This window comes from Schistocerca piceifrons, chromosome 5 (assembly GCF_021461385.2).
Source record: "Schistocerca piceifrons isolate TAMUIC-IGC-003096 chromosome 5, iqSchPice1.1, whole genome shotgun sequence".
NCBI classification, from domain to species: domain Eukaryota; kingdom Metazoa; phylum Arthropoda; class Insecta; order Orthoptera; family Acrididae; genus Schistocerca; species Schistocerca piceifrons.
Window position 1 is genome coordinate 478813994 of NC_060142.1, and position 27194 is coordinate 478841187.

A 27194-nucleotide genomic window follows, 5' to 3' on the forward strand; every position below is an offset into this window, starting at 1 on the left:
TGAATACATTACTTACCCAAATATAATTCTTCAGTGCTCATATTATTGCATGACATGTTTCAGAAGTATTTGTCCAATGCTACGAGCAGAAAACTGTGCTTATAAATTTCAAGTCTTCAAAAGAATTACCAGCAGCAAGGTAATTTAGTGTAATAAATAAGCACTGGCTTGGTGAAATTGTGACTTTCATTGCAGTGTTTTGTTTTTTGATCATGGGGACAACTATTTCCAGTAATGTAGCAAATGTTGGACCATCAGCATGTAAAGTTTGATAATCTTTCTTTTTGTTCAACCTCAATTTTATCAACAAGTTTTTGTAGATGAATCTTTTTCATCCACATTTTTTTCAGCTTGAAACAAAGTAGAGCAATTATCGCAGCAGCAGTCTAGGGGACCGTCTCAGCAGTATTCCACAATATTATTGATCATCTAGGTGCCACTTAAAAGCAGAGTTGATAGCCATCATACAAGATCTCCAATAAGCTTTTTAACAGGAAGCACAACTAATCACCATATTATCTCAGTTCAATGCCTACACTGCTGAAGTGTAATATATTTTGAAAGAAATAGGACAACTAGCAAACGATGTGCTAACCCAATGTAAAAATGGCAACTAATACATTCGCCCAGCTGTGACTGTGGTGCAGAATGACAAACTGTTCAGCACATCATACATATGTGCCCAAAACAATCCTTTCCTAGAGGAGTTCCTGTTGGCAACAAAGGCATCAATTGTGTATGCTGGATATGTCTTTGACCTTCTGAGCTCTGTAAATACTGTAAATTTAACTTCTATTTTTTTCTATGTGTTAAATAAAAGTATATGTATTGTTAAAAAAATATCAACAATGTAAGAAAAGACAGAGTGCTGCTTACTGTAAAGAAGACACGTCAAGTTGCAGACAGGCAGAATTAAAAGACACAATTAAAAAACACTTGACTTTTGATTGTACCTGTCTGCAACTTTATGTGTCTTCTTTGTGGTAAGCAGCAATCTGTCTTTTACCATACTGTTGATAGCCATACCTAGAGTTTCCATTGTTGTTAAAGAAAAACTGTTTTGTTGTGTGATGCAGTGCTAGCCATCTGCTAAATAAATAAAACAGTGGAAGAAGTCATACCCTCATTGTGTTAAGGCATGCTGAATCTGCTGAAATTATTCCGCAAATGTTAAGAGGTTATCTTCTGATGGATAAACGAACATTATGGATTTAAGAGAAATTAAATGGTACATTTTTTGTTGAAAGGGGGGGGGGGGGGCAGTTCCAATAGAGAAATTCCTACTAAGGAATGTCAGGAAATTCTAGAATTAAAAACTGTAAGAATACTTCAGAAATAGCAGAAGAGTTTATACACACGTGTAACGTTTGCTACCTATGCATCATTGACGTAACAGCTGCTTGTGTTCAGAGTGTTTCAGATCTACCACTGCCTGAACTTCAATCACAACAACTTCAAGAAACATGTGCACTACAGTGGTCTGACACCTTGGCCACCGAGTTCATATGGCCAAGACAAGGATGCCAAACACATTCACTTTACTTGTGTTAATAATTGTGATTTCAAAAAGCCACTATTTCAAGATTTGCTAAAACTTCAAGAGCATCACTATCATCAGATAACTTTTGTATGCAGACTTTTTATCAATATTTTTAACATGCTTAGACCTATTAGTGGCTTGTATACAATATTGCATGAAATTTTTAACAATCTGTGAATTGTTTGTGTGATTGCTTTGTGTTATTAGTTATCAATTCAATGGTGCTATGTATTAGAGACACCATATGCCTAGTAATTTAAAATACATAAATAAAATACTTCTTAACTTTCTTCTTGTTTCCTGTCTTTGTGAAGGAACTATTTTAAAATTTCTTTAATCTACAGTTTCAAGAATCTTGTTTAATTAATTAATTAATTTATTTATTTATTATCGAACTTTTTTCAGTGGGTTATATGCAGGTACACTGTACCACATCTTGTTGACATTCATTTCTTACTGTCTTGCACAACATAATACAGTTTTGTTTATTTTCAAATATGAAATGATTCCCCAATGTCAGTCTTTTATTAATAAATTTCTAATGGTAACATAAAAAAAAAGTTTCAAGTGAATACCACGAAGGATCCTTCCCACAATAATTTCTAAGTTGCATTTATTAATTTTTTTCACAACTAGTTTTATTAAATAACAAAACTGGAACAAAATATTTTACATGAGAATTAAAATGCCAAAACTGGAATTAATTGTTGAAAACTCTAAACCTGGTCAACAAATTTCAGATGTGTGTGCTACATGAACACTAATTAAAGTTCATTTATTTACTTAATTCATTTTTGCATAATTTGGATGAGTAGATTTTATATTTAAAACACTAATTTACAATGCTGTATTCAGTAACATTATGTCTACACAAGGCACATTATGAGTGAAAAAGTGTATTAAAAATAAAAATATTTAATATTTTACATCATAAGACATAGTACATACAGGATCACATACAATGTGGTAATATTAATTAATGGTTACAAGAAAATGAATGAGCAGTAAATGCATTTAGGACGGAATTGAGTTGTGCTCAAAATAAAATTGTTCAAGTATTATTCTCTAGCTCTTTTCCTCATTTGTTTTGCTTTCTTTCTATTTTTTATATAAACAAGCACCCCAGACAGTTCACCATAATGTTCATACCAGAATCAAACACATCATGCATTGATTAGTAACACTTTTCACAACTATAAAAAAATGAGATAAAAATCTGAAATCTAACATTAAAGAAAATGGTTTTATTAACAGTTAATGGAAGCCTATCACAGAATGTCCCTTTTTAACTGTTCTGCTCATCATGAAATTACAACACATTCAGTATGTTTCTGAGCAGAGCACGATAACAAAAGAAAAACCTGTTCACTGATGTAGTCCCTTGCGAGGTTCAAGCACCAGTTTCTAAAATATATATATAACTTTTGTTCACCCATTAAATTACTCACAAAATGTGAGGCATTATCTTCTCACAATATTCCCCATGAAAGATAACAGACTGGAAAATTATTTTATGGTGTGACTGCTGCACAACTGCAAGAGGACCATCTAATAATTGAACTCAAATTGTCGATCAACCATCAGAGCACAGATGCTGCAAGGATAATCTGAAAACAAACATACAATTAAAGCATAACTCTAAGAATAGTGACAAATATGAGAGCATTATTGGTTCTAAAACAGTCTCTGAAGAGTACCTGCTTGGTTAACACAGTTTGCGATTGCATGCAGTACACATACAAGAAGTTAATTCAATATCTTAAGTGATTCATAGTAGAGGTAGTAATTAATTAGTACTAAACTAATGTTACTAATTTCAAACCCAAATTTTGGTACTATTTTATTTACAAGCAAGTTAGGAAGTCAATAAAATTCTTTGTTCTAAATACAGTAGGACTATAGGCTCAGTAGAGATGGTAATTAATTAGCACTGGACTACTGTTACTAATTTTAAACTCAAATTTTGGTGCTATTTTATTTTCATGCAAGTTAGGAAGTCATTAAACTTCTTTGTTATAAATACAGTAGGATTATAGGCTCATACAAGTGTCATCTCAGAGAGTACAGTCCAAACAAAATTAAAGGCAATGGCAGAAAATGACAAGGTAAAATGGCATTTCATATTGGTATGATTTCCCCGTCTCCTCACTCCAAGTTCAGCAAAATGTACAGCAATTCAATGTCAATGTAAGTGAGCAGAACACTGCTAACTAACTCTTGAACCAAAGCATTTTCATTATTACCCACAACAGCCATTACCTTTGGCATAACCAGAGCTTTAAAACTATGATTTTCATCATATTGGGTAACATCATAATGACCTCATTTGGATTTTTCTCCCTTTCATCTCCAATCACATAAAGAACACAGACATGGCTGTTTCAGAGTGGACAATTACAGAGCTGGACAGTTGTCTGTCATTTATGTAAACTTGTGAATGAGTCTACTTGTGAATGAGTCTACATGTTAAAAAGAAGTTAACGGTGTTAAAACCATTATCACTACAATACTTCACTCGAACTTGCATGCATTAATTCTAGTGCTCACTAGATTGATGTCATTAAGGTTTTGATTTTTAAAAATATTTTAAGATGAAAAAGCTACGTAAATGTTTAAAGTGATGATGAAGTTACAGATGACTGATAGCTCACAATAAACGTAAAACATAAAACGTACATGAGCATGCAAAATTTTCTTACAAAAACAGAGTCCTTACATAATAAATGTAGTGCCCCATAGATACTGCATTCCAGTAGGCTTTCTCACTGGTGTATGCTTGATTCCAGAAAGTTATGGATAATACAAAGATGTGTGAGCCTCACAAGCATGTTGTCTAGATCACCACACATCTTATCTCTGCTATTTTCCAAATGCAACTACTTCTCTTGCGATTTAGGAAGATAATGTTTGCTATAATGAAGTGAAGCCTATAACAATTTTTTCTCCATTTATTTTCCTCCAGCCTATATTCTCCTGTAAAGATGAGTCACACTATATTGTTAAAATCAAATAGGACTATAAAATTTCCATCATCCTTCAGTTATTTTATCAATGTTCTCTCTTCAGCATTAGCCTTTGATGTGGACACGTAAGCATGTGCAATAGAGGTTGGCTTTTTCTTTCATTCAAAGCTTAACAGAACAAATCTGTTACTGCTTTTCTTTTAACAACTTACCTTTAACCATCATTCAGTTCATAACTATGAGACTATCTGTCAAAAATTATGTAGCTGTTATTACCCCACAATCATCCATCTCAAAATCATCTTTTAAGTTCGCTTTACTGATATCAACTAAGCCTAATTTAACTAGCTCATTTTTCTCATAGCTTTTCCAGTTCACCTACAACATCCACTTCTCCCATTCCACACTTCTACTACTGTACTGTTAGCATTTCTCGTCAAGCCCCTAGCAAAATGTTACTGAGCAGTTCTCACCTGAATATCTGAATGGGGAATTAACTTACTTTCAGAATTTAATTTGTATAAGAAGTGATCATTATGAGACACTGTTGAAATACTGAATGTTCCTTCATTATTATACCAGTGATTGCTGTTCATTCATACCCCTGAAGGGACAGCATAATAGGATGCCCCAAATGTATATGTCTTACTCTGATCTCTGCCTACAAGACCTTTGGAAAAACGAAATCTTGATACAATCCCAATGGACATTTAGTGTCCATAATTATTACTTTACCTGACTGGATTGTAATTAGTATTCAGAAAGTGCATCACACTCAGTACTCAGAACAAGCTTTGACTCTCATATATTTGCTCCTGAATATGGCTACAGTGCTCAGCTCAATAGTTTTATACTTACTCTACTCAAATAGAGTGTGAGTTTGCAAATGCCATATTTCCATGGTATGGATTTTGTCAGGCACTCTGAGATTATGCTTCTCACACATCTTATCAAAAAATTATGTAGAGTTTGAAGGAAGTTGATTTAACATATCGTGTTATCTTTTTGACAAGCTACCTTCATATGTCCCTTCAGACAGCTCTTTTTTGTCTATTTCTATTTATCCTGGTACCTGGCAGTATAGCACCTCCCCATGCCAGTTTTGCAGAAGGAAAATTTGAGTCATGCCTGCTCTTTACACATTACTCCCTGAGTAATTCTATTTAAGTGCTTGCAACACACTACAGAAATTTTAGCACATGAAGAAACTCAATAACAATGAAATTTCTTTTGCTCTAGTGCCTACAAGATAATTCACTTGGCAGGTAGATCCAAAAAGTAAATGCAGGGTAAACGACCACACAACTTCACAGATCACATCCATCATTTTAAATAACTGTGACATTTTTAGAATTTATGTATGCTGCGGTTTATCCTACACAGATATGAAGGAGGGGGCACAAAAACACGAGAAATACTGAGAAAATGCAATTAGTCTACAAAGCATATTGCTTACAAAATCACTTCTGCAAGCTTCTAGAATATTGCTCAATTGAGTGGGACCCATACCAGTTGACAGTAACAAGGGATATTGAATGTATACAGAGAAGGGCAGCATGAATGGTCACAGGTTTGTCTGACCTATGGGAGAGTATTACAGAGATGTTGAAGAAACTGAAATGACAGATTCCTGAATTACTTGTGATCTGGAAATACAGAATAGTAGAAGACATGTGCAAGCAACGAACCAAAAAGACTGCATTCTGATATGATTCCTAGAGTGATAGATGAATCAAAAGTATAGTTCCTCCTTGTATTTGTGATTGCAATTGCAACACCCACAATTTGGTGACAATTTTTCAACTAGCATCACTGGATGGTACTAAAACTGGAGAAGATGGACTATATGATTTTGAACTACACACTAACAAAGTCTACACGTAGTTGGATCATTTCATTTCATGTCCATTGCTCCTGACCTCCTACCCAAAGTGAATTAATGGTTGATTCTCCAAGTGCTTGAGGTGTTCACTCTACAGACAGCACCCAACTAAATGACCACCACTAGACCAAAACACAAATTGCTCTGTTTTACAGCATGTTTTCTCATACACACATAACAAAGAAAGAATATATCTTCTACAACTACAATCATACTACACAGACAACAGAAAAATGCATGGCAGAGGGAATTTCCCGTTGCATCTTGTATTAGATTTCTTTCTTCTCCTGCCAGTGACTTTCTCCTTAGGTCAAACAAATCTGTGACCATTAAGTCTGCCTTTCTCCGTATACATCCAATATCTCCTGTTAGTCATCTTCAGTAAGGTCTCACACATTTGAGAAATATTCTACATTGTGTCTTTTAAGCAATCTCCTTTGTAGACTAAATTTTTCCAGTATTCTACCAATGAACCTAAGTCTTCCATTTGGCTTACTTACAATTGAGCCTGTGTGCACATTTCAATTAATACACCCAAATTGTTATGCTAAGGCATTTGTTGAGTTGACTGATACCAATCACGATCACTGATTGTAGTGACAAGATACCATATTTTTTCGATTTTTGAAGTACAGATGTTTACATTTCTGAACATTTAAATAAAGTTGTCAATCTTAGCACCACTTAGAAATCTTACCGTGGTTTGATTGGATATCTGTGTATTGTTTTACAAATAGTACTTTATTGCATCTTCTGCAAAACTACAAGGTTACTATTAATATTACTTGCCAAATAATTAATACACAACAAGAATCACAAAGGTCAGAACATACCTCCACGAAATATACCTGAGGTTACTTCTACTTCTGACAGTGACACTCCTTTCACAATCACATTCTATGTCTACCCTACCAAGAAAGCCTTAACTAGTCGCAAATTTCTTTGACACTTCCATATGATCGTTTAATGGGCATACATGGTACCGAGTCAAACGCTTTTCAGAAATAAAATTAAAAATGTTGCAACTACCCAATTGTCTTGGTCCATGATTTTCAGGATGTTATATGGGAAAACCTTGAATTGGGTTTTGGATGACCAATGTTTATGGAATCCATGCTACACATATCAAAAAGAGTTTTGCCTCACCCCGGTTCCCAGAACTCCTGAAGATAGACATTGATTGTGGGTATTGTATCACAGACACAGTCCCTTTGACTGTTCAGAGATGTCGCTAAACCTGCCCAAAGAAGTAAACAACCATGCATGAGCAGTGACTATTAGATGGAGGGGGTCCGAAAGCCAATCAGTTCCGGTCATTCCACCAGGGAGGAGGTACACAGCTCGTGTTGCCTGTAGTTCAACCATGCCTAAACGGTCAATACCATAGTTCCATCACATCTGCATTGTTACTTTGTGCCAGGAAGGGCTCTCAACATGGGAAGCGTCCAGGCGTCTCAGACTGAACCGAAGTGATGATGTTCGGACATGGAGGAGATAGAGAGAGACAGGAACTGTCGATGTCATGTCTTGCTCGGGCCACCCAAGGACTACTACAGCAGTGGTTGGCCACTACCTACGGATTAGGGCTTAGAGGAAACCCTGACAGCAAAGCCACCACATTGAATAATGCTTTTCGTGCAGCCACAGAACGTTGTGTTACGACTCAAACTATGTGCAATAAGCTGCATGATGCGCAACTTCACTCCCGACATCCATGGCAAGGTCTATCTTTGCAACCACAACACCATGCAATTCGGTACAGATAGGCCTAACACAGCATGCCGAATGGACCACTCAGGATTGGCATCACGTTCCCTTCCCCAATGAGTGTCACATATGCCTTCAATCAGACAACTATTGGAGACATGTTTGGAGGCAACCCGGTCAGGCTGAACACCTTAGACACACTGTCCAGTAAGTGCAGCAAGGTGGAAGTTCCCTGGTGGCTTTATGTGGGGCCGACGTATGCCGGTGGTGGTCATGGAAGGCGCTGTAACAGCTGTACAGTACGTGAATGCCATCCTCCGACCGACAGTGCAACCATATTGTCGAGGCATTTGTCTACATAGATGACAATTTGCACACCCATTGTGAACATCTTGTGAATGACTTCCTTCAGAATAATGACATCGCTCGACTAGAGTGGCCAGCGTGTTCTCCAGACATGAACCCTATCGAACATACCTGGGATAGATTGAAAAGGGCTGTTTACGGAGATGTGAGCCACCATCTACTCTGAGGGATCTATGCCGAATCGCCGTTGAGGAGTGGGACAATCTGGACCAACAGTGCCTTGATGAACTTGTGGATAGTATGCCACAACGAATACAGGCATGCACCAATACAAGAGGACATGCTACTGGGTATTAGAGGCACTGGTGTGTACAGCAATCTGGACCACAACCTCTGAAGGTCTTGCTGTATGGTGGTACAACATGCAATGTGTGGTTTTCATGAGCAATAAAAAGGGTGGAAATTATGTTTATGTTGCTCTATATCCCAATTTTCTGTAGAGGTTCTGAAACTCTCGGAACCGAGGTGATGCAAAACTTTTTTTCATGTGTGTAGTTGTCGTGGTAAATGCCATTCTGTTTGAGGTAGTTCATTAGGTTTGTGCCCAGAATACATTTTAAGAATTCACAATAGATGGATGTTTGTTTTGTGGATCACATCTGCTACCTTTCTAGTAGACTCTTGTGACCTATGCTTTCTTCCAACTAATGGGTACAGCTTTTTGTCTGAGGGATTTGCTATATAGTATGCACAATAGAGAGCCTGACTTGTCCACAAGTTCTGTCTGCAATATGATAGGGATTCCATTTGGTCCTGGTGCCTTGTTTAATTTCAGCAATTTCAGCTGTTACTCAACACCACTGTAAAGGAATATTTGAAAACAGAATTCAGCATTTAAGCTTTTGCTTTGTTATCCTAAATTCTGAATCTTTGTCATCCACAAGTGTTTGGATACTAACTTTGTTACCACTGACTTCCTGTACATATAACCAGAATTTCTTTAAATTTAGAAAGGGGCTTTTGACAAGATTCTGCTGGGGTAATTGTTGAAATCTTGAAGCTCTATATACTGTGCAGTAGCTGTTGTTTCTTTAGAAGCTTCTTTACCAAGCCTGTTGGTGATGGAGAATCCTTCCCATCATCCAATGTTCTACGGTGCAAATCTGCTGAACTCAACCACAGTTCTTCTGTATGATCCTGCCCAGAGCTAGACTTTTGGAATTTCCCCATAAGGCACGATTACTGCTGCTTTATCTAGTTAACTCAATATGTGTTAGTGAGCTGATGTTTTCTCTAATGTCTTCAGTTAATTCTGAGGATGAGTCTGGTGACCAACACAAGAAATCAATTGTAAGTTCACACAAATCCTTGGTACTAGACCTTACTGACTCACATTCACATACAGTTTCAATTCCTATCTTGATAGATTCAAGTTTCTTGTGTACTATGACAAATACATTATCTCCAGTTTCCATTTGCCTACCCTTTTAATACACACATTTGCCCAAAAATCCTCACTGCTGTAGGTCTTAGGTGCATTTCTGTACATAGTATTATGCGAGCTCCATTGTTTTTAGAAGTGCTTCAAACTCGGCCAATCTTTTGAGTTTACTTCAGTAGTTGATCACTAGGATTTTAACTGTACATTACATGAGGTTATTTTTTCAGCTCTTACACTATCAAGTGTGAGTTTTTACATAAACCACAGTCCTGTAAACACTGGCTGAGAAGCATTTCATTTACAAGTGTGATGTCATCCGTGATCTATGTAATATCGGTGGTAAAGTGACTGAGTTGGAAAATGTAGCACTTTATTGCTGTTTTATCATTGACAGTGCATTATAAAGCTGTGTACACTGTGTTCTATGAGGTGCATTTAATAAGTAATGCAACACACGTTTTTCTGAAGGCAGATTGGTTTCATTCAGGATTCCAGTATACAATATTATTCCCCACTCTTTTGGCTACAAAATCCTATTTTTCAATATAATTTCTGTTTAATGGGACGGGCTTAAGGCACCTTTCTGGGAGGGCCTGTATGCCCACATCGTAACACTGTACTGGTTCATGCCAAAACCAATGTCTTACTGCAACAATAACCTCCTCACCATCATCCACATACTGCTTCCTGCAGAGTGCATCCTTCATTGGGCCAAACAGTTGGGAGTTGGAAGGTGCATGATATGGGCTGTAGGGTGGGTGAGGAAGAACAGTCCAACGAAATTTTGTGAGCTCCTTTTGTGTGTGCGGACTTGTGCGAGGCCTTGCTTAGTCATGGAGAAGGAGAAAGTAATTTGCATTTTTGTGGTGTCGAAAAACACATTGAAGTCATTTCTTCAATTTCCTGAGGGTAGCGTAGTCCACTTTAGAGTTGACTGTTGCATAGTGAGGGAGAATATCAAACAGAATAAGCCCTTCAGAGTTCCAGATGACTATCACCATGACTTTACCCGCTAAGAGTGGAGCTTTGAACATTTTATTCAGAGAAGTGGTGTGGTGACACTCCATGGATTGCCATTTTGTTTCTGGTTTGAAGTGATGAACCCATGTTTCATTGCCTGTAACCATGTTTGATAAAAAAATTATCACAATCAGCATCATAATGCCCAAGAAATTCCTTCATTGCTCTTTACGGTTTTCTCTTAGGTGATTAGGAACTCAGCAGGCAAGCACCTTTTCGTACCCCAACTGGTGGAAGAGTGTGTCAGCACAACAGAGGTGTTCAGCTGCACAGCAAATTGTTTGATTGTGATTCATTGATCACCTTGAATGAGTGTGTCTGCATGTTTCAAGTTTGCAGGAGCCAGATCTGTGTGCAGCCAGCTGGCATGTGGGAGATAGAATAGGTCTGCATGACCTTGTTGTGGTGATAATAGACACCTTGCCCAATGATCCACCAAGGTTTTGCTCACTGCCAGGTCACCTATGAATATCTGCAATGCTCTGGTTTACCACGAAAGGAAATCCAATGATTGCTATCTGCTTGGAACACACTTCCGTTACAGAGGCCATTTTGGAGGCTATGTATAGCACTGCCAACTACAGGAACTTTATGAAACTATACTGGTTAATATGGGAATATTTCACGATAGCTCACAACAAATTCTGCCTTTTTTGAAGCAAAATTGGCGAGAAAAAACATTGTTGCATTACTTATTGAATGCCTCTCGCACTCACTTGGTGGTGAATTAATGAATGGCAGCAAAGCATCTGCTTTTCTTTCATCATTAATTGTGTTACTGGTATACTGCATAAAACTCTTCCATCTAGGAATTGCTGACACTTGGAGAGTGGTCTGCACTGATTGGCGGCATTTACCACAGATTCACAATGTATCTTGCATGGCTGCTATTACTATATCAGAGGGAATGGAACTGATCATGTTCAAGTCTACAACAGTAATCTGCCATAATGCATAGCTTGTCCAATGTTGAAATATCTGAAATTCTGTAATGGTCTACTTCTGTTGTAGATGGAGCTGATTTAAGCCTCTGGGTCTCTCCAGATGTTGGGAGAGATGAGGATGGTGTGACCTATTCGATGACTCCCATGCTGTGATAAGTATTCTAGCAATTGATAGAAGAGACAATGAAACTGACATTGTCAAATACATACTGTTAGAATGTTACGCTTGGAGACAGAGTCTTCAGTGTGATGGAAAGTTGATAGCTCTAGCTGTTGAACTTCATGATAAGGTCTATTAAACCCCTAACCAGCAGGTACAGTGATCAGATTATTTCATCCAAAGTTCCTGTGAATGCAGAGAGCTGTAGCATGTGGGATAGGCGATATAGATGATCGAAACCAAATGGCAGCGATGAAGTCATGCTGTTTAGATGTCAGGTTTTTTTTCAATTTTTTTTGTTTTGCCCTTTTCTCCTGAAGTCACAGAGTGTACAAAGTACCACATTCTCTGTCACACTACAGAATTTGTCACAGTGTGGAAAACAACTTTCATACATCATTGACTCAATTTAAACCACGATTCCTGTAGCAGCTGCTATTACCATTCTCTCCCATTCTCTTTGTTTATTTTTATACTTTCAGGGACAACACACACAGTTAAAAACTTTCACCTGAACTATGGAAGTTTAAAACAATTTTTCTGGTGTAAATTGTGCTGAAAACAATGTGTTCCCTATATTTTTCAACGACTGTCTCTACATCAGATATTACTCATGAAACCTGCTCCAACAGCTCATCTAAGGTGAATTGGCAGTCATCATTTCCATCTACATAACTGAGTATCTCCTCTACTGATGCAGAAATTTCTTTGTCCTCAGGGCATCCTCCTTTTTTGAACTTTTTATTGAAGTCTTCATGATACTTTGCCTCTGGAGATCACTAATAGAGCGCATATGTCTTCAGACATCCTTGCTCTCACAGTATGAACTGTAATTATATTGTCCTAATTGAGGGTTTGAACACTGGAAGCCTTCCAAGCACAACTGTTTTTGTCTTCTATTTTTCAAGAAATTTACCGTCAACAGTTTCCACACGAGACTGACAGCTTTCTAACCAAATTTCAGGTCAGCTGAACACAAATGTGGGGCTCCCCTTGATGAATGCTGCTCCTCTGAAAGAATTTCTTTCAGAAATTCTAACTGAGTCAGCTCTCTCTCTCTCTCTCTCTCTCTCTCTCTCTCTCTCTCTCTCTCTCTCTCTCTCTCTCTCTCCCCCTCCCCCCATTTTTTTTCCTTGCGAGATTCATGAACACCAACTTGTTTTTAGCTCCTGAAGCCTGCAGCATTCCCATCTTCCCTTGAATAACTTGCGTTTACCTCAAATCCCTTCCCCACCAACATTACATAGATCACTGGCAACATCACACTTACAAATTAAACACTTCTCAGCCATTGTTTAAAGTGGTATATTTTACATAAGAACTCAATATTTGCATATAAGTACTTACTTCATAAAATGAAATTAACTCTGTGACAAAGCAAGCTGGGATCTCTTAACTTCCTCTCTTGTTTAGCCATCTGCTTCCTTAAAATTCATTTTTTCATGTCTGACTAATTAGCATTAACTTACATGAGTATAAACTGCATTTTCATGAAAGAGAAAGGTTGCCCCTCAGTTGTAAGAAATATAACACCAGGTCTAATTTTGTGCTTAGTTTTGTGTATGTAATCAATTTCCTGATTTATTTTGACCATTCCTAGTTAATACTTTTTTTATAGGGTGAAATTAGTAATTGTTTCATGACTTAGATTCTATTGTTGACTTTTAAACAAATATAAATTCTATGCTAATTATAAACATTTAGAAGACGAAATACTTGGATTCTTAATGATTCATTTGGCTCCATTCGAAAACATATTAGCAAAGCCAGCCCTTAATTAACTCCAAAGTAATTACCAGTTTTGTCAAAAGTATTGTTCGTATTACTAAATCTATTAATTTCATTATTTAAACAAGTGATTTGGCCGAACCCTTGTAGTAGAAGAAACTGTTAAAAAGAAGGAATTTTTCTACATATTCAGTTAATTGAATGAGTTATGTTTCAGTTGTACGTTCTGTAACGGGGCCTATTATTGTGAGGATATATATAGGCCCAAATTTCAGTCCACAACCAGTTTTCAGACAAGGAACCTGTATTTGTTAGGTCAACAACAACGCATAGTGAAATAAGTGTAACACAAATAGGCCATCTGTTAAAATAATGACTTGTCTGTTCAATAGTGCCGCACATACCATATTATTCTTCAAGAACTGCGTGGTTAGGTTTGTACTGCTCATAGATGTTCAACGGTTTACTATTGTAGCAGTATGCTGACGTTTGCCTGCAAACTATTAATGAGGCTTATCAAAAGTTAACCAACAGTGAACTGGCCATATTAACTGTGTAATAATGGGAGGTTGTGAAAAGTGAAAGTAAAGAACTGTGAAACGCAACTGTGCAACTGTCGGCTACATCATTTACATTAGTCAGTGTTGAACTTCCACCCTCCATTTTTGAGCCAGTATAACAATGCAGTACATCGACAGAAAGGACTATCAACAAAGAAATAAAGCAGGCGAACGTCACAGCTCCATGATATAAAAAATGGACTCACTGACATTATTTTGTCTCCTCACATAAAAGAAATGGATGAGAAAGCTGGGGAGGCATAACCTGTCAAACTGAAGAATGAGCAGTGCTCACGATGGAGAAACCGGTCTTTTCTAGACTAAGACTGCAACTGTCATACAGGTTGCCTAAGAATCAGTTTCCCATCTCACAGTGTAGACCAATGTGCAGAGATGCATGTAGTGCTGTCCATTGCATTTCTTGCCTTAGTTTCACTAGTAACTACTATCTGCATTCCATGCAGTGTTAACACATGGGGCACAAAATAACCACCTACAGGCACGTCTGTGCATTGGATTGCCACTGATTCATAAGGCAAACTGCGGAAGGAGCAGTACAGCTTTGTGAAACACCTGGTACCTGCTTCTTGTGACATAGTAGGGTCGAGACCAAGTGGGGACTCATCTGTTCACTCCTCAATTTGCAGACCTATGGCAGCCGGAAGTGAATGAATACAATTCAGCGACCTGCCTTCCCTCACACTTTTACCCCTAATCCCCCCCCACGTCCATTCTGTCACACCCTCAGAACACAATTTATCCCTTACACCATATTATGCACTTAGCTGCAGTAAACACAGTTAATATTTGCTCTTAATTCACTTCAATTAACAATGAATGTCAATTTAATGACACTAATTTTTCAAACTCCTGCATTGTGCAAACCATTATCCCTGGAATGCAAATGAATAGGTCCATTATTAGAGTTATTCAACAAAAAATTTAAAAAAGTAAATATTATGAAAAGGATAGACTGCTACTCACCATACAGCACGGATGCTGAGTCGCAGATATGTACAACAAAAAGACTGTCAAACAAGAAAGTTCTTGGCCAGAAAAGCCTTCATCAGGATTAGACAAAACACACAAACAAACAAACTCTGTCTGTCTCCAGCCACAAAAGATTATTTATTTGATAGTCCTTTTGTTGTGCCTATCTGCAACTCAGTAGCTCTGCTGTATTGTGAGTTGCAATCTACCCTTTTACAATATTGTCCTTATTAACCATGAATTTTCCATTGATTAACAAATGTCAATTCAATTGTCTCTAATCTTTTTTTAAATATTAAAAACTCTCAATGAGAAAAGCTAGAAAAGTGAAATTTGCTCATATCAAATGAACAAAAAGAAAATAATGAAAAAACATGCAAATTTGTAACAAGTTAATGCTACTAAATTACAACATTTTTGTGTAACCATTTAAGGTAGAGCAGTCTGATGGAACTAGCTATAACCTACAAAGTAATGACAGTATTTGAAACAAGTATGAATCCATGATCCATGTGCTTCTACTATACTTAAAGGAACAGAAAAGCCTCGATCTTTTTAACAGGCAGTAATAATACATGATCCATTACATTCAGTGTTTGAGGAAATCACATGATAGTAATTTCTACAGGCGAGAGACACTTTGCAAGTACAATAAAACAGGTAATCTCTTTACTGTAGAGTAACTCTTGTTTTAAGGATGCCATTGCTTGGGAGATGTAAATGAATATTATTTATGGTGTCAAACTAGACGATCTCTGAACTATTCATGCACTAACTGAATGATTGCAGAAATCTCAAGTGGATTATCGTTGAAGTTATAAGCTGAAAAAGCAGTCCACTTCACTGCAGCTACAAAGGGCCGGTACTCAGTGTACCAGAAGAAATTGTAGGTGGAATATAAAGTGTACTGGTGCAGCCTAGGGCATATTGTGTATTAGGTATGCCGCATTGTTTATTTTTGAGTTTTCACAACTGCAAGCCGAGAGCATATTGGACTAGAAATGTTGGGCACATGCAATACAGGAACTTGATTTGTGCATTTGGGACCATTACTCTATTGTTAATTTGAATAGACCAGATTTTTCAAATTTAGGTGCACCTCATGGGTTTTTTACTCTGCGAGCGAGTGTTACTGCTACTCTGGGTTATTTCAGAAACTGTTTATTGAAAAGAAATTTTGATTTACTCCACCTGATATTGATTCTGCTCATTAAAAGAAAATTAAATCTGGCCTGTGTAACTTTTAGAATGGATATAATTTGTTGGAAGGTACACTTGATTAGCATTTCATGAGGAGTTTTGTCATTTTTTGTGAGTGACTGTGCTACTACCTAATTGTATTTGATAATATTTATTGTAAGAACTGCGCTTTTCTGCGAAGATCTTTGTTATCAGATTTTATGATGGAAAGAGAGATCAAGTGTTAACTGTGTGTGCCTTTCAGTTGTGCACTTAGAATCCTTGGCATGAACTTTACAAATCTGAGGTGGCTGCACAAAAGCATCTGAACTGAAACTGAAATTCAAGGAAGATGGAGTGCACAATGAAGAGTGTTTTGGTCGGAGGATTTTGTTTTAAGTCTCAAATCAAGCTAATAGTAGCTGAAAACCATGAAGTCCAAGTTTCAATGATGTGTGGTGTACATAAGGGCAATGAAATTGTAACAATTGTGCATCATTATATTAAATATGTCCAAGACGAAAAGTGTTTATGCTAAGAGACATTATTGCTGATGTTTGTTTATTCTTTGGTTTTCATAATGATTCGCCATGTTGATTCTCCATTTGTATTATCAGACTGTTTTATGCTTTTGCACATTGTGTTATTAAATGTTGCATTAAAGCAGATTTACTCCAAACCACAACATTTTTGGTGACTCCACCGTGATCCCTGGAGTTGATTGACATTTCATATAGTTTTGCTTCGAATGTCAAGCATGATCCAATTGTGTCAGCTGTTTGCACATTGAACCACAGTACTGTCACAAACATCAAGCGCAGGTCAACTACACCAGCCACGCACCGTCCACTTACTGAACTATAGTTTTGCAATGTCGAATCTACCACTGACTGTTGATGTGCCTTCGAGTTTGCCAATTAAAAGGGTCACAGTTAACCACCACCATTCTGTCAGCAAAACCTAGTCTTGTGGTTTGCAAAACTGGAGAGTCAGTTTGTACCAGCTAATGTCACTGCTGATGAAACCATATACAGTTACATTGTATCTGTGTTAAAGACATGGCCATGGAAGTGCAGGACATTCTGCCTTTGTGAACAAGCATTGACTGGTATTCTATGATCAAGAATGCCCGATCACTCGTCTGTCACAGTCCAAAGCTGTAGACCACATTGCAGAAATTTAACCATCCATAGGTGTAGCAGTTATTGGCTCACCGTCAGATAGTACTATCACATCATCATTACAGGCGTTGAACTTACTGGCTTACTATAGAAGTCATTGCTCTTCAAATGCAGCGTACCAGTTGCCAGCCACAGTACCACTGCTCACAGAGGAAATGCAGCCAATCAGCCTCAGCCGCAAAGATTTGTTGGTACCACAGCCAGTTTGGCACTGAAGTATGGAAAAGTAAACTTCCATATGAGATAGGAAAGGCACCGGATTGTCAGCAATGATGGTGACTGGCATTCCAAATGGCAGCCATCAGCTGTCTGTCACTGAGTTCTCTCAAAACTGCAATTCTCAGTGGACACAGGAACTGATGTATTAGCACATCCATCTTCCTGTCTGCCTCACTGCAGTAGTGATGACTATTGTCTCTTTGCTGCCAATGATTCTACCATCCAAACATACAGTCGTATGGCAGTGTTGCTAAACCTAGGTCTACATTGTAAGTCTGAATGACAATTTATTGTGGCTGATGTGATGCATCCTATCCTTCTAGCAGACTTTCTATCATTTTACAGTCTGCTACAAGACCTTAATAATCAGTGTCTACTAGACATCATCACTAATTTGGCCAGCGATGGGTGTGTACACTGTGTGGATAATACTGTTGTGCAAATGATCTCAAGTGATTATCTGGACGTAGAACTTCTCAAGCAGTTCCCTGAGATAACTTGGCGACTACAGACACTAGCACCACTACGGCATTCAACAGTACATTAAATACTGACAACACCACGAGTGTCAATTCATGGTTGACCTCATTGCCTAACACCAGAAAAGTTGAAAGTAACAAAACAAGAGCTTACCTTTATGCTCGCACAAGGAATCTACTGCCCATCAAGCAGTTGCCCAGCCTTGCCACTACACATAGTTCCCAAGAAAACCAATGCCAGAACAATTCCTGATCGATATCTGGTCACACACATTAAAGATTTTGTGTTCAACAACCACAGCAGGCACATCTTTTTCACATCAGATTTGGTACATGTGGTACCCCAAGTACCGGTTGCTCCAGAAGACACAGATAAAACCGCCATATGTACCTCTTTTGGTCTCTTCGATTTTATGAGAATGCCTTTCAGTCTATGCAAAGTTGTGTAGAACTTCGAATGTTTTATGGATTAAATTACACGAGATCTCAACATCTGTCATGTGTGGAAAGTGGGGGGGGGGGGGGGGGGGAGGGGGGAAGGAGAAGGGGAAAAGGTTGGTTGGTTCAAAAGAGGATGGGAGGGAGCAAACTTCTAGGTCATTGGTCCCTCGTTGTGATTAAAATAATTCCGTGTGGGTGGGAGTAAAATAATCAAGACATACAAAACACAGCTGGGAGAAAGGAGAAAACCACAAAAATGACAGAAGGGCAACAAACACTAAAATGGAAAAAATCAGACAAGAAAACCACAGAGAGATGCAAGAAACATGTAGAAGAGAGAAAAACAAGAGAGCAGATTACCATGGCTGTATGACGATGAAAATAAAAAGGAGAAGCCAACCACTCCGCAAAACATTAAAACCTCCACCCTAAAAGCACTAGTATGGAGGACACAGAGGGACAAAGGACATGCGCTAAAACATAGATCAAATAATAAAACCCACCCTCATGAATAAAACTTAAAACTAAATCTGCTGTTGAGGCATTGTTGTCCAACACTGAAGGTAGGGTGCTGGAAAACTTAAAAGTCTGCTGCACAGCAGCTAAAAATGGGCAGTCCAGCATGTGGTGGACGATCGTCATTTGTGAGCCATAGCACCACCGAGGTGGGTCCTCGCGACGGAGGAGGTAACCATGTGTGAGCCACTTATGGCCAATGTGGAGCCGGCAGAGGACAACTGATTCCCTGTGAGAGGATCGCATGGAAGACTTCCACACAACCGTAGTTTCCTTGATGATACGCAGTTTGTTGTGCGTACTGTTATGCTATTCCATATCCCAAAGCCGAAAAATCCTGCAGCGTAAGATAGAGCGCACGTCAATTTTGGACATGCCCATCTCCAAAAGCGGTTTCAGCATAGCCTGTTTGGCCAGCCTGTCGGCAAGTTTGTTGCCTGGGATTCTGATGTGTCCTGGGGTCCACACAAACACCACTGAATGACAGGACCATTCCAGGGCATAGATGGACTCCTGAATGGACACTACCAAAGGATGGCCAGGGTAGAACTGGTCAATAGCTTGTAGGGTGCTCAAGGAGTCATTACACAGGAGAAATGATTCACCAGGGCATGAGCGGATGTGCTCAAGAGCATGAGATATGGCCGCCAGCTCTGCAGTGAAAACACTGCAACTATCTGGCAAGGAGTGCTGTTCAATCTGTCCTCCATGAACATACACAAAGACTATGTGATCATCAGCCATCGAGCCATCGGTGTAAACCACTTCATGGCCCCGCTACATGTGGAGAATTGAGAGAAAGTGATAGCGGAGAGCCACTTGGTTAACCAAGTCCTTAGGGGCATGCGAAAGGTCCAAAAGAATCTGCGGCCTAGGTGTACACCTTGGAGGTATACGTGAATGGATCTCAAGGAGAGTTGGTAACGGGAAGGACTCCAGTTCAGACAGAAAGGACCAGATGCGAACCGCAATCATAAGCCCTGACCTCGGCTGCCCATGGGGGAGATGAACTGCCGTGGTTGTGAAAAGGAGATGGTAATTTGGATGCATAGGGGAACTACGAACTTGTGCAACGTAAGTGGCGAACAGTTGTGCATGCCTAACCTTCAATGGAGGGACTCTGGCCTCCAACACGACACTGGTCACCGGACTCATTCTAAAAGCTCCTGTCACTAGGCAAACACCACAGTGGTACACTGGGTCGAGTCAACGCAACGCTGAGGGCACTGCCAAACCGTAAAACAGACTCCCATAGTCAAGGCTGGATTGAACAAGGGCTCTGTAGAGCTGCAGCAGAGTAGAGCGATCTGCACCCCAGTTGGTGTTGCTCAGGCAGCTGAGGGCAGTGAGGTGCTGCCAGCGGTTCTACTTAAGCTGACAAAGGTGAGGTAGCCAAGTCAATCGGGCATCGTAAACCAGTTCTAAGAATTACTATGTCTCCACTACAGTGAATGGATCATCATTAAGGTAAAGTTCTATTTCTGGATGAACAGTGTGACGCCGACAGAAATGCATGACACACGACTTTGCGGCTGAAAACTGGAAGCCGTGGGCTGGAGCCCATGACTGCGCCTTGTGAATGGCTCCATGTAGGCACCGCTCAGCAACACCAGTGCTGTAGGAGCAGTACAAAATGCAGAAGCTACCTGCATACGGAGAAGGTGAGACTGACAGCCCTACAGCTGCTGCTAGAGCGTTAATAGCCACAAAAAATAGAGACAATCAATACCGAGCCCAGCAGAATGCCATTCTCCTCAATATGGGGGAAATTACGAGAGGCACCCATTTGGACACGGAAAGTATGGAGCGACAGGAAGTTTTGGATAAAAATCAGGAGCGGGACCTGGAGACCCCATTCATACAATGCGACAAGGATATGATGTTGCCAGGTCATGTCGTATGCTTTATGGAAGTCAAAAAAGACTGAAATCAATGTTCGCATCTGGAAAAGGCTGTTCAGATGGCAGACTCAAGGGACACAAGATTATCAGTGGTAGAGCGACCCTGGCGGAAACTGCCCTGACATGGAGCCAGTAGACCATGTGACTCCAGGACTCAACCCATTCGCTGAGACACCATACGTTCCAGCAGCTTACAAAGAAAGTTAGTGAAGCTGATGGGCTGGTAGCTATCCACATCAAGCAGGTTTTGACTGGGTTTGAGCACCGGAATGATGGTGCTCTCCTGCCATTGCGATGTCAAGACGCCATCGTACCAGATCCGGTTGGAGATGTCGCTTGTAATCAGATGGGAGATGTTTAATCATCTGACTGTGGCTCTGATCCAGCCTTGGAGCTGCGTCGGAGCAATGTGCAAGGGCACTGAGGAGCTCCCACTCTGTAAATGGGGCATTATAGGGTTCACTGTGGTGTTTAGTGAACAAGAGGACTTTCCTTTCCATCTGCCATATGAAGGTGCGAACGGCTGGGGGGTAGTTCTCCAACGCAGAGGCTCGAGCACAGTGCTCAGCAAAGTGCTTGGCAATCACGCTTGCGTGTGAAGATACCACACCATTGATGTTAATGCCAGGGACACCTGTTGGGGTCTGGTACCCACAAACATGTCTGATCTTCGTCCAGACTAGGGAAGGTGACTTGTGGCACCCAATGGTCGACACATACCTCTCCCAACACTCCTGCTTCCGTCGTTTGATAAGTTGGCAAACACAGGCATAGAGCCGCTTAAAGGCCATTAGGTGCTCTAGGGAAGGGTGCCACTTATATCGCTGTAGAGCTCGCCGGCACTCTTTAATTGCCTCAGCGACTTCCGGCGACCACCAAGGGACTGTCTTTCGCCGGGGCACCCTAAAGAACGAGAGATTGCGTTTTCCACTGCAGAAACGATCGTCGTAGTGACCTGCTCAACGACGACATCAATGGCACCACGTGGAGCAGATTCAGTAGTGACAGCAGAGGTGAAGGCTTCCAAGTCTGCCTTGTTTAAAGCCCATCTGGGTAGGTGTCTATAGGCATGATGCTAGGGGAGTGACAGGAAGATGGGGAAGTGGTCACTACCAAACAGGTCATCATGTGCTCTCAAGTCGATAGATGGAAGAAGGCCAGGACTGCAAACCAAGAGATCAATGGCCGAATAGGTGCCATGTGCCACACTGAAATACACGGGTGCACCTGTATTTAAGAAGCAGAGGAGTCATGACAGTAAATTTTCGACCTCCCTACCTTGGCCAGTAAGCATGGTGCCACCCCACAAGGGGTTATGCACATTAAAATCTCCTAAAAGTAGGAAAGGTTTAGAGAGTTGATCAATCAGTGCAGCCAATACGTTCAGGGGTACTGCACCATCTGGAGGAAGATATACATTGCAGACAGTTATTTCCCGCATCGTCCTGATCCTGACAGCCACAGCTTCAAGAGGGGTTTGAAGGGGCACAGGTTCACTGCATACTGAGTTCAGGACATATACTATGCAAAATCCACCTGACCACTATTACAGTCACTACGGTTCCTGTAATATCCCTTATAGCCATGGAGGGCAGGAATCCGCATTGCTGGGAACCATGTTTCCTGGAGGGCAATCCAGAAAGCAGGTGTAAAGCTTAGCAGTTGCCGTAACTCAGGCAGGAGGTGGAGAAAACTGCTGCAGTTCCACTGGAGGATTACATGATCGTGAGACTGGGAAGGCATGAAACAATGAGGCAGTCTACACCTCAGGGTCACCTGCTACCACCAGATGAGTACCTGTGTGATCGACATCGATTGTGTCTGATGGCCCAGCATGATCTAGGTCCTCAGCGGATGCCAGAATCTCCATCTCATCCTCAGACACACAGCTTGTAGGTAGTCGTGGTGTGGGTGCGCTACTGCAGTGCCTTGGTTCTTGGTGGTCTTTCTATTTTTAGGTTTCTCTCTCTGCTCCTCAGGTTTGTCAGGCTGGGAGTGCTTCACTGATTCAGTCTCATGGACTGAGGAGGACTGTGAAGCCCTACCACTATCTACCTGTGGTTGCTTCAGCCACTGGCAGGTGTCAGCTTTGCCACTGGTAGGAAACTGGGAAGAGAGTGACCCAAGGGATCCCTTGCTGGCGAGAGGAGCCAAAGAATACTTACGTTTCTCCAGCTGAGAAGTGGGGATTGAAGTCCCCAATGGTTGGGGGGGGGGGGGGGGGGGTGTTGCTCCTGAAGTAGGTTGTGCAGGAGCAACTGTGACGGAAGTGCCCCCCCCCCCCCCCCACCATCAAGGGGGTAGGTGAAGTCTGACGGCTCTGAGAGCCAACTGTATGCGGTGGAATGGAAGATGGTAGAATTGTTGTCATAGTGGCGATGTAGGTTGACATCATATGCTTAGGATGTAGCCTCTCATATTTTCTCTTAGCCTCAGTGTAGATCAGTCAGTCCATGGTCTTGTATTCCATTAATTTTCTTTCCTTCTGAAGAATCCTACAGTCTGGCGAGCGGTGCTCTCTGCAGTTGACACAGATGGGAGGTGGGGCACAGGGAGTATTGGGATGTGAAGGACGTCCACAATCACGACAGGTGACGCTGGAAGTACAGTGGAAAAACAAATGGCTGAACTTCCAGCACTTACAGCACCACTTGGGGGGAGGGATATATATAGTCTTACGTCACAGTGGTAGACCATCACCTTGACCTTCTCAGGTAATGCGTCACCCTCGAAGACCAAGATGACGGCACGGTGGCAACCTGATTATCCCTCAGATCCTGGTGGACGCGCCAGACGAAATGGACACCTCGCCACTCTAAATTGGCACGCAGCTCATCGTCAGACTGCAAAAGAAGGTCCCTGTGAAATATGATACCCTGGCCTGTATTTAAGCTCTTATGGGGCGTGATGAAGACAAAAACATCCCCCAGCTTGTCACAGGTGAGTAGTGCCTGTGACTGGGCAGAGGATGCTGTTTTGGTCAAGACTGACCCTGACCGCATTTTGGACAATCCCTCCATCTTCCCAAACTTCTCCTCTAAATGTTCCACAAAATACTGAGGTTTCATTGACAAGAAAGAGTCCCCATCAACTCAAGTACATACAAGGTACTGGGGTGAATAAGCTTCACTGCCATCCTTAGAATGGTGTTCCTCCCTCGGTGTGGCCAGGAGAGGGAACGATTTGGGGTCGTATTTCTTAGCACTGAAGTTAGACCTTGACCGCTTAGAGACTGTTGGTGTTTGACCATCAGCAAGAGATGACATACTATGCTTTATGGCGTGTCATTCACCCTGATGCCACCCACTCCAACCAGGGGGCCTCCCCACAGGCACCACACAGCCGCAGCAAAGGCCACCTGGCAGGATGGCCATTGCCGGGAGTCCTGATGCCCCAGGATGACGGGCATCTACTCCTTGGCATATGTGGGGAGTTAATGCCGCAGGCATCAGCAGACTGTGGTCACAGGGCTACAACCAACAGGGTACATGGCGGCCCCACCACAACGAACTGGCTACCGTGCTGGATATCAGATGCAAACAAGCTAAGAAGTCCATTATCGTCAACAGCACAGAAAGCGATACTGCACAGAGGATGGAGGAAAATGCACCTAGGATGGTGACCTCGCCCAGCAGCTGGAGAATGAGTGAAAGTGCAGATCCATGTCGACAAAAGATGCAAGAGGTCTCCGCGCATGATAGACACTATGCACCATATAAGGCGCCCTTGCCCAGTTGGCTTGCTCTTCAGGAAAATATTGCAACATGGAGTCAAATCCTACAGGGGACCATCACATAAGGACGAAGTGTGTGAGACTCTTACGACGGGCAGGAATACCTTGGGCCTATTCTAACCGCTGGTCCTGCAGGGGGGGGGGAGGAGGGGGAAAGGTGTAGGGGTAGGAACGGGGGAAGGGTGAAGGGTAAAAGGGGAAGGGTGAAGGGTAAAAGGGGAAGGGTGAAGGGTGAAGGGTAAAAGGGGAAGGGGGAAGGGTGAAGGGTAAAAGGGGAAGGGGGAAGGGTGAAGGGTAAAAGGGGAAGGGGGAAGGGTAAAAGGGGAAGGGGGAAGGGTAAAAGGGGAAGGGGGAAGGGTAAAAGGGGAAGGGTAAAAGGGGAAGGGGGAAGGGTAAAAGGGGAAGGGTGAAGGGTAAAAGGGGAAGGGTGAAGGGTAAAAGGGGAAGGGTGAAGGGTAAAAGGGGAAGGGTGAAGGGTAAAAGGGGAAGGGTAAAAGGGTAAAAGGGGAAGGGTGAAGGGTAAAAGGGGAAGGGTGAAGGGTAAAAGGGTAAAAGGGGAAGGGTGAAGGGTAAAAGGGGAAGGGTGAAGGGTAAAAGGGGAATGGTGAAGGGTAAAAGGGTAAAAGGGGAATGGTGAAGGGTAAAAGGGTAAAAGGGGAAGGGTGAAGGGTAAAAGGGGAAGGGTAAAAGGGGAAGGGTAAAAGGGGAAGGGTAAAAGGGGAAGGGTAAAAGGGGAAGGGTGAAGGGTAAAAGGGGAAGGGTGAAGGGTAAAAGGGGAAGGGTAAAAGGGGAAGGGTAAAAGGGGAAGGGTGAAGGGTAAAAGGGGAAGGGTAAAAGGTAAAAGGGGAAGGGTAAAAGGTAAAAGGGGAATAAAAGGGGAAGGGTAAAAGGGGAAGGGTAAAAGGGGAAGGGTAAAAGGGGAAGGGTAAAAGGGGAAGGGTGAAGGGTAAAAGGGGAAGGGTGAAGGGTAAAAGGGGAAGGGTGAAGGGTAAAAGGGGAAGGGTGAAGCGTAAAAGGGGAAGGGTAAAAGGGGAAGGGTGAAGGGTAAAAGGGGAAGGGTAAAAGGTAAAAGGGGAAGGGTAAAAGGTAAAAGGGGAATAAAAGGGGAAGGGTAAAAGGTAAAAGGGGAAGGGTGAAGGGTAAAGGGAAAAAGGGGAAGGGTGAAGGGAAAAAGGGGAAGGGTGAGGGGTAAAAGGGGAAGGGTGAAGGGTAAAAGGGGAAGGGTGAAGGGAAAAAGGGGAAGGGTGAGGGGAAAAAAGGGAAGGGTGAAGGGAAAAAGGGGAAGGGTGAAGGGAAAAAGGGGAAGGGTGAAGGGAAAAAGGGGAAGGGTGAAGGGTAAAAGGGGAAGGGTAAAAGGGGAAGGGTGAAGGTTGAAAGGTGAAGGGTAAAAGGGGGAAGGGTGAAAGGGTAAAAGGGGGAAGGGTGAAAGGGTAAAAGGGGGAAGGGTGAAAGGGTAAAAGGGGGAAGGGTGAAAGGGTAAAAGGGGGATGGGTGAAAGTGTGAAAAGGGAAGGGTAAAAGTGTAAAAAGTGAAGGGCAAAAGGTAAAGGGGGAAGGGCAAAAGGTAAAGGGGGAAGGGCAAAAGGTAAAGGGGGAAGGGCAAAAGGTAAAGGGGGAAGGGCAAAAGGTAAAGGGGGAAGGGCAAAAGGTAAAGGGGGAAGGGCAAAAGGTAAAGGGGGAAGGGCAAAAGGTAAAGGGGGAAGGGCAAAAGGTAAAGGGGGAAGGGCAAAAGGTAAAGGGGGAAGGGCAAAAGGTAAAGGGGGAAGGGCAAAAGGTAAAGGGGGAAGGGCAAAAGGTAAAGGGGGAAGGGCAAAAGGCAAAGGGGGAAGGGCAAAAGGTAAAGGGGGAAGGGCAAAAGGTAAAGGGGGAAGGGTAAAAGGTAAAGGGGGAAGGGTAAAAGGTAAAGGGGGAAGCGTAAAAGGGGAAGGGTAAAAGGGGAAGGGTAAAAAGGGAAGGGGGAAGGTGGAGGGAAGGGGGAGGGTGAAAGTGGGAGGGTGAAAGGGGGAGGGTGAAAGGGGGAGGGTGAAAGGGGGAGGGTGAAAGGGGGAGGGTGAAAGGGGGAGGGGGAAGGAGGAGGGGGAAGGAGGAGGGGGAAGGAGGAGGGGGAAGGAGGAGGGGGAAGGAGGAGGGGGAAGGAGGAGGGGGAAGGAGGAGGGGGAAGGAGGAGGGGGAAGGAGGAGGGGGAAGGAGGAGGGGGAAAGAGGAGGGGGAAGGAGGAGGGGGAAGGAGGAGGGGGAAGGAGGAGGGGGAAGGAGGAGGGGGAAGGAGGAGGGGGAAGGAGGAGGGGGAAGGAGGAGGGGGAAGG

General features: G+C 41.8%; 1 protein-coding gene across 1 annotated transcript in view; it reads right to left on the bottom strand.

Moving 5' to 3' along the window:
• Positions 1 to 2234: 2234 nt before the first annotated feature.
• The window catches only part of LOC124799092 (transmembrane protein 268), a 139828-nt gene continuing 114868 nt past the window's right edge, over positions 2235 to 27194 (bottom strand). Inside the window, 1 exon segment of the mRNA XM_047262631.1 lies at positions 2235 to 3147. Within this exon segment, the coding sequence (XP_047118587.1) occupies positions 3089 to 3147 (59 nt within the window). The 3' untranslated portion in view covers positions 2235 to 3088.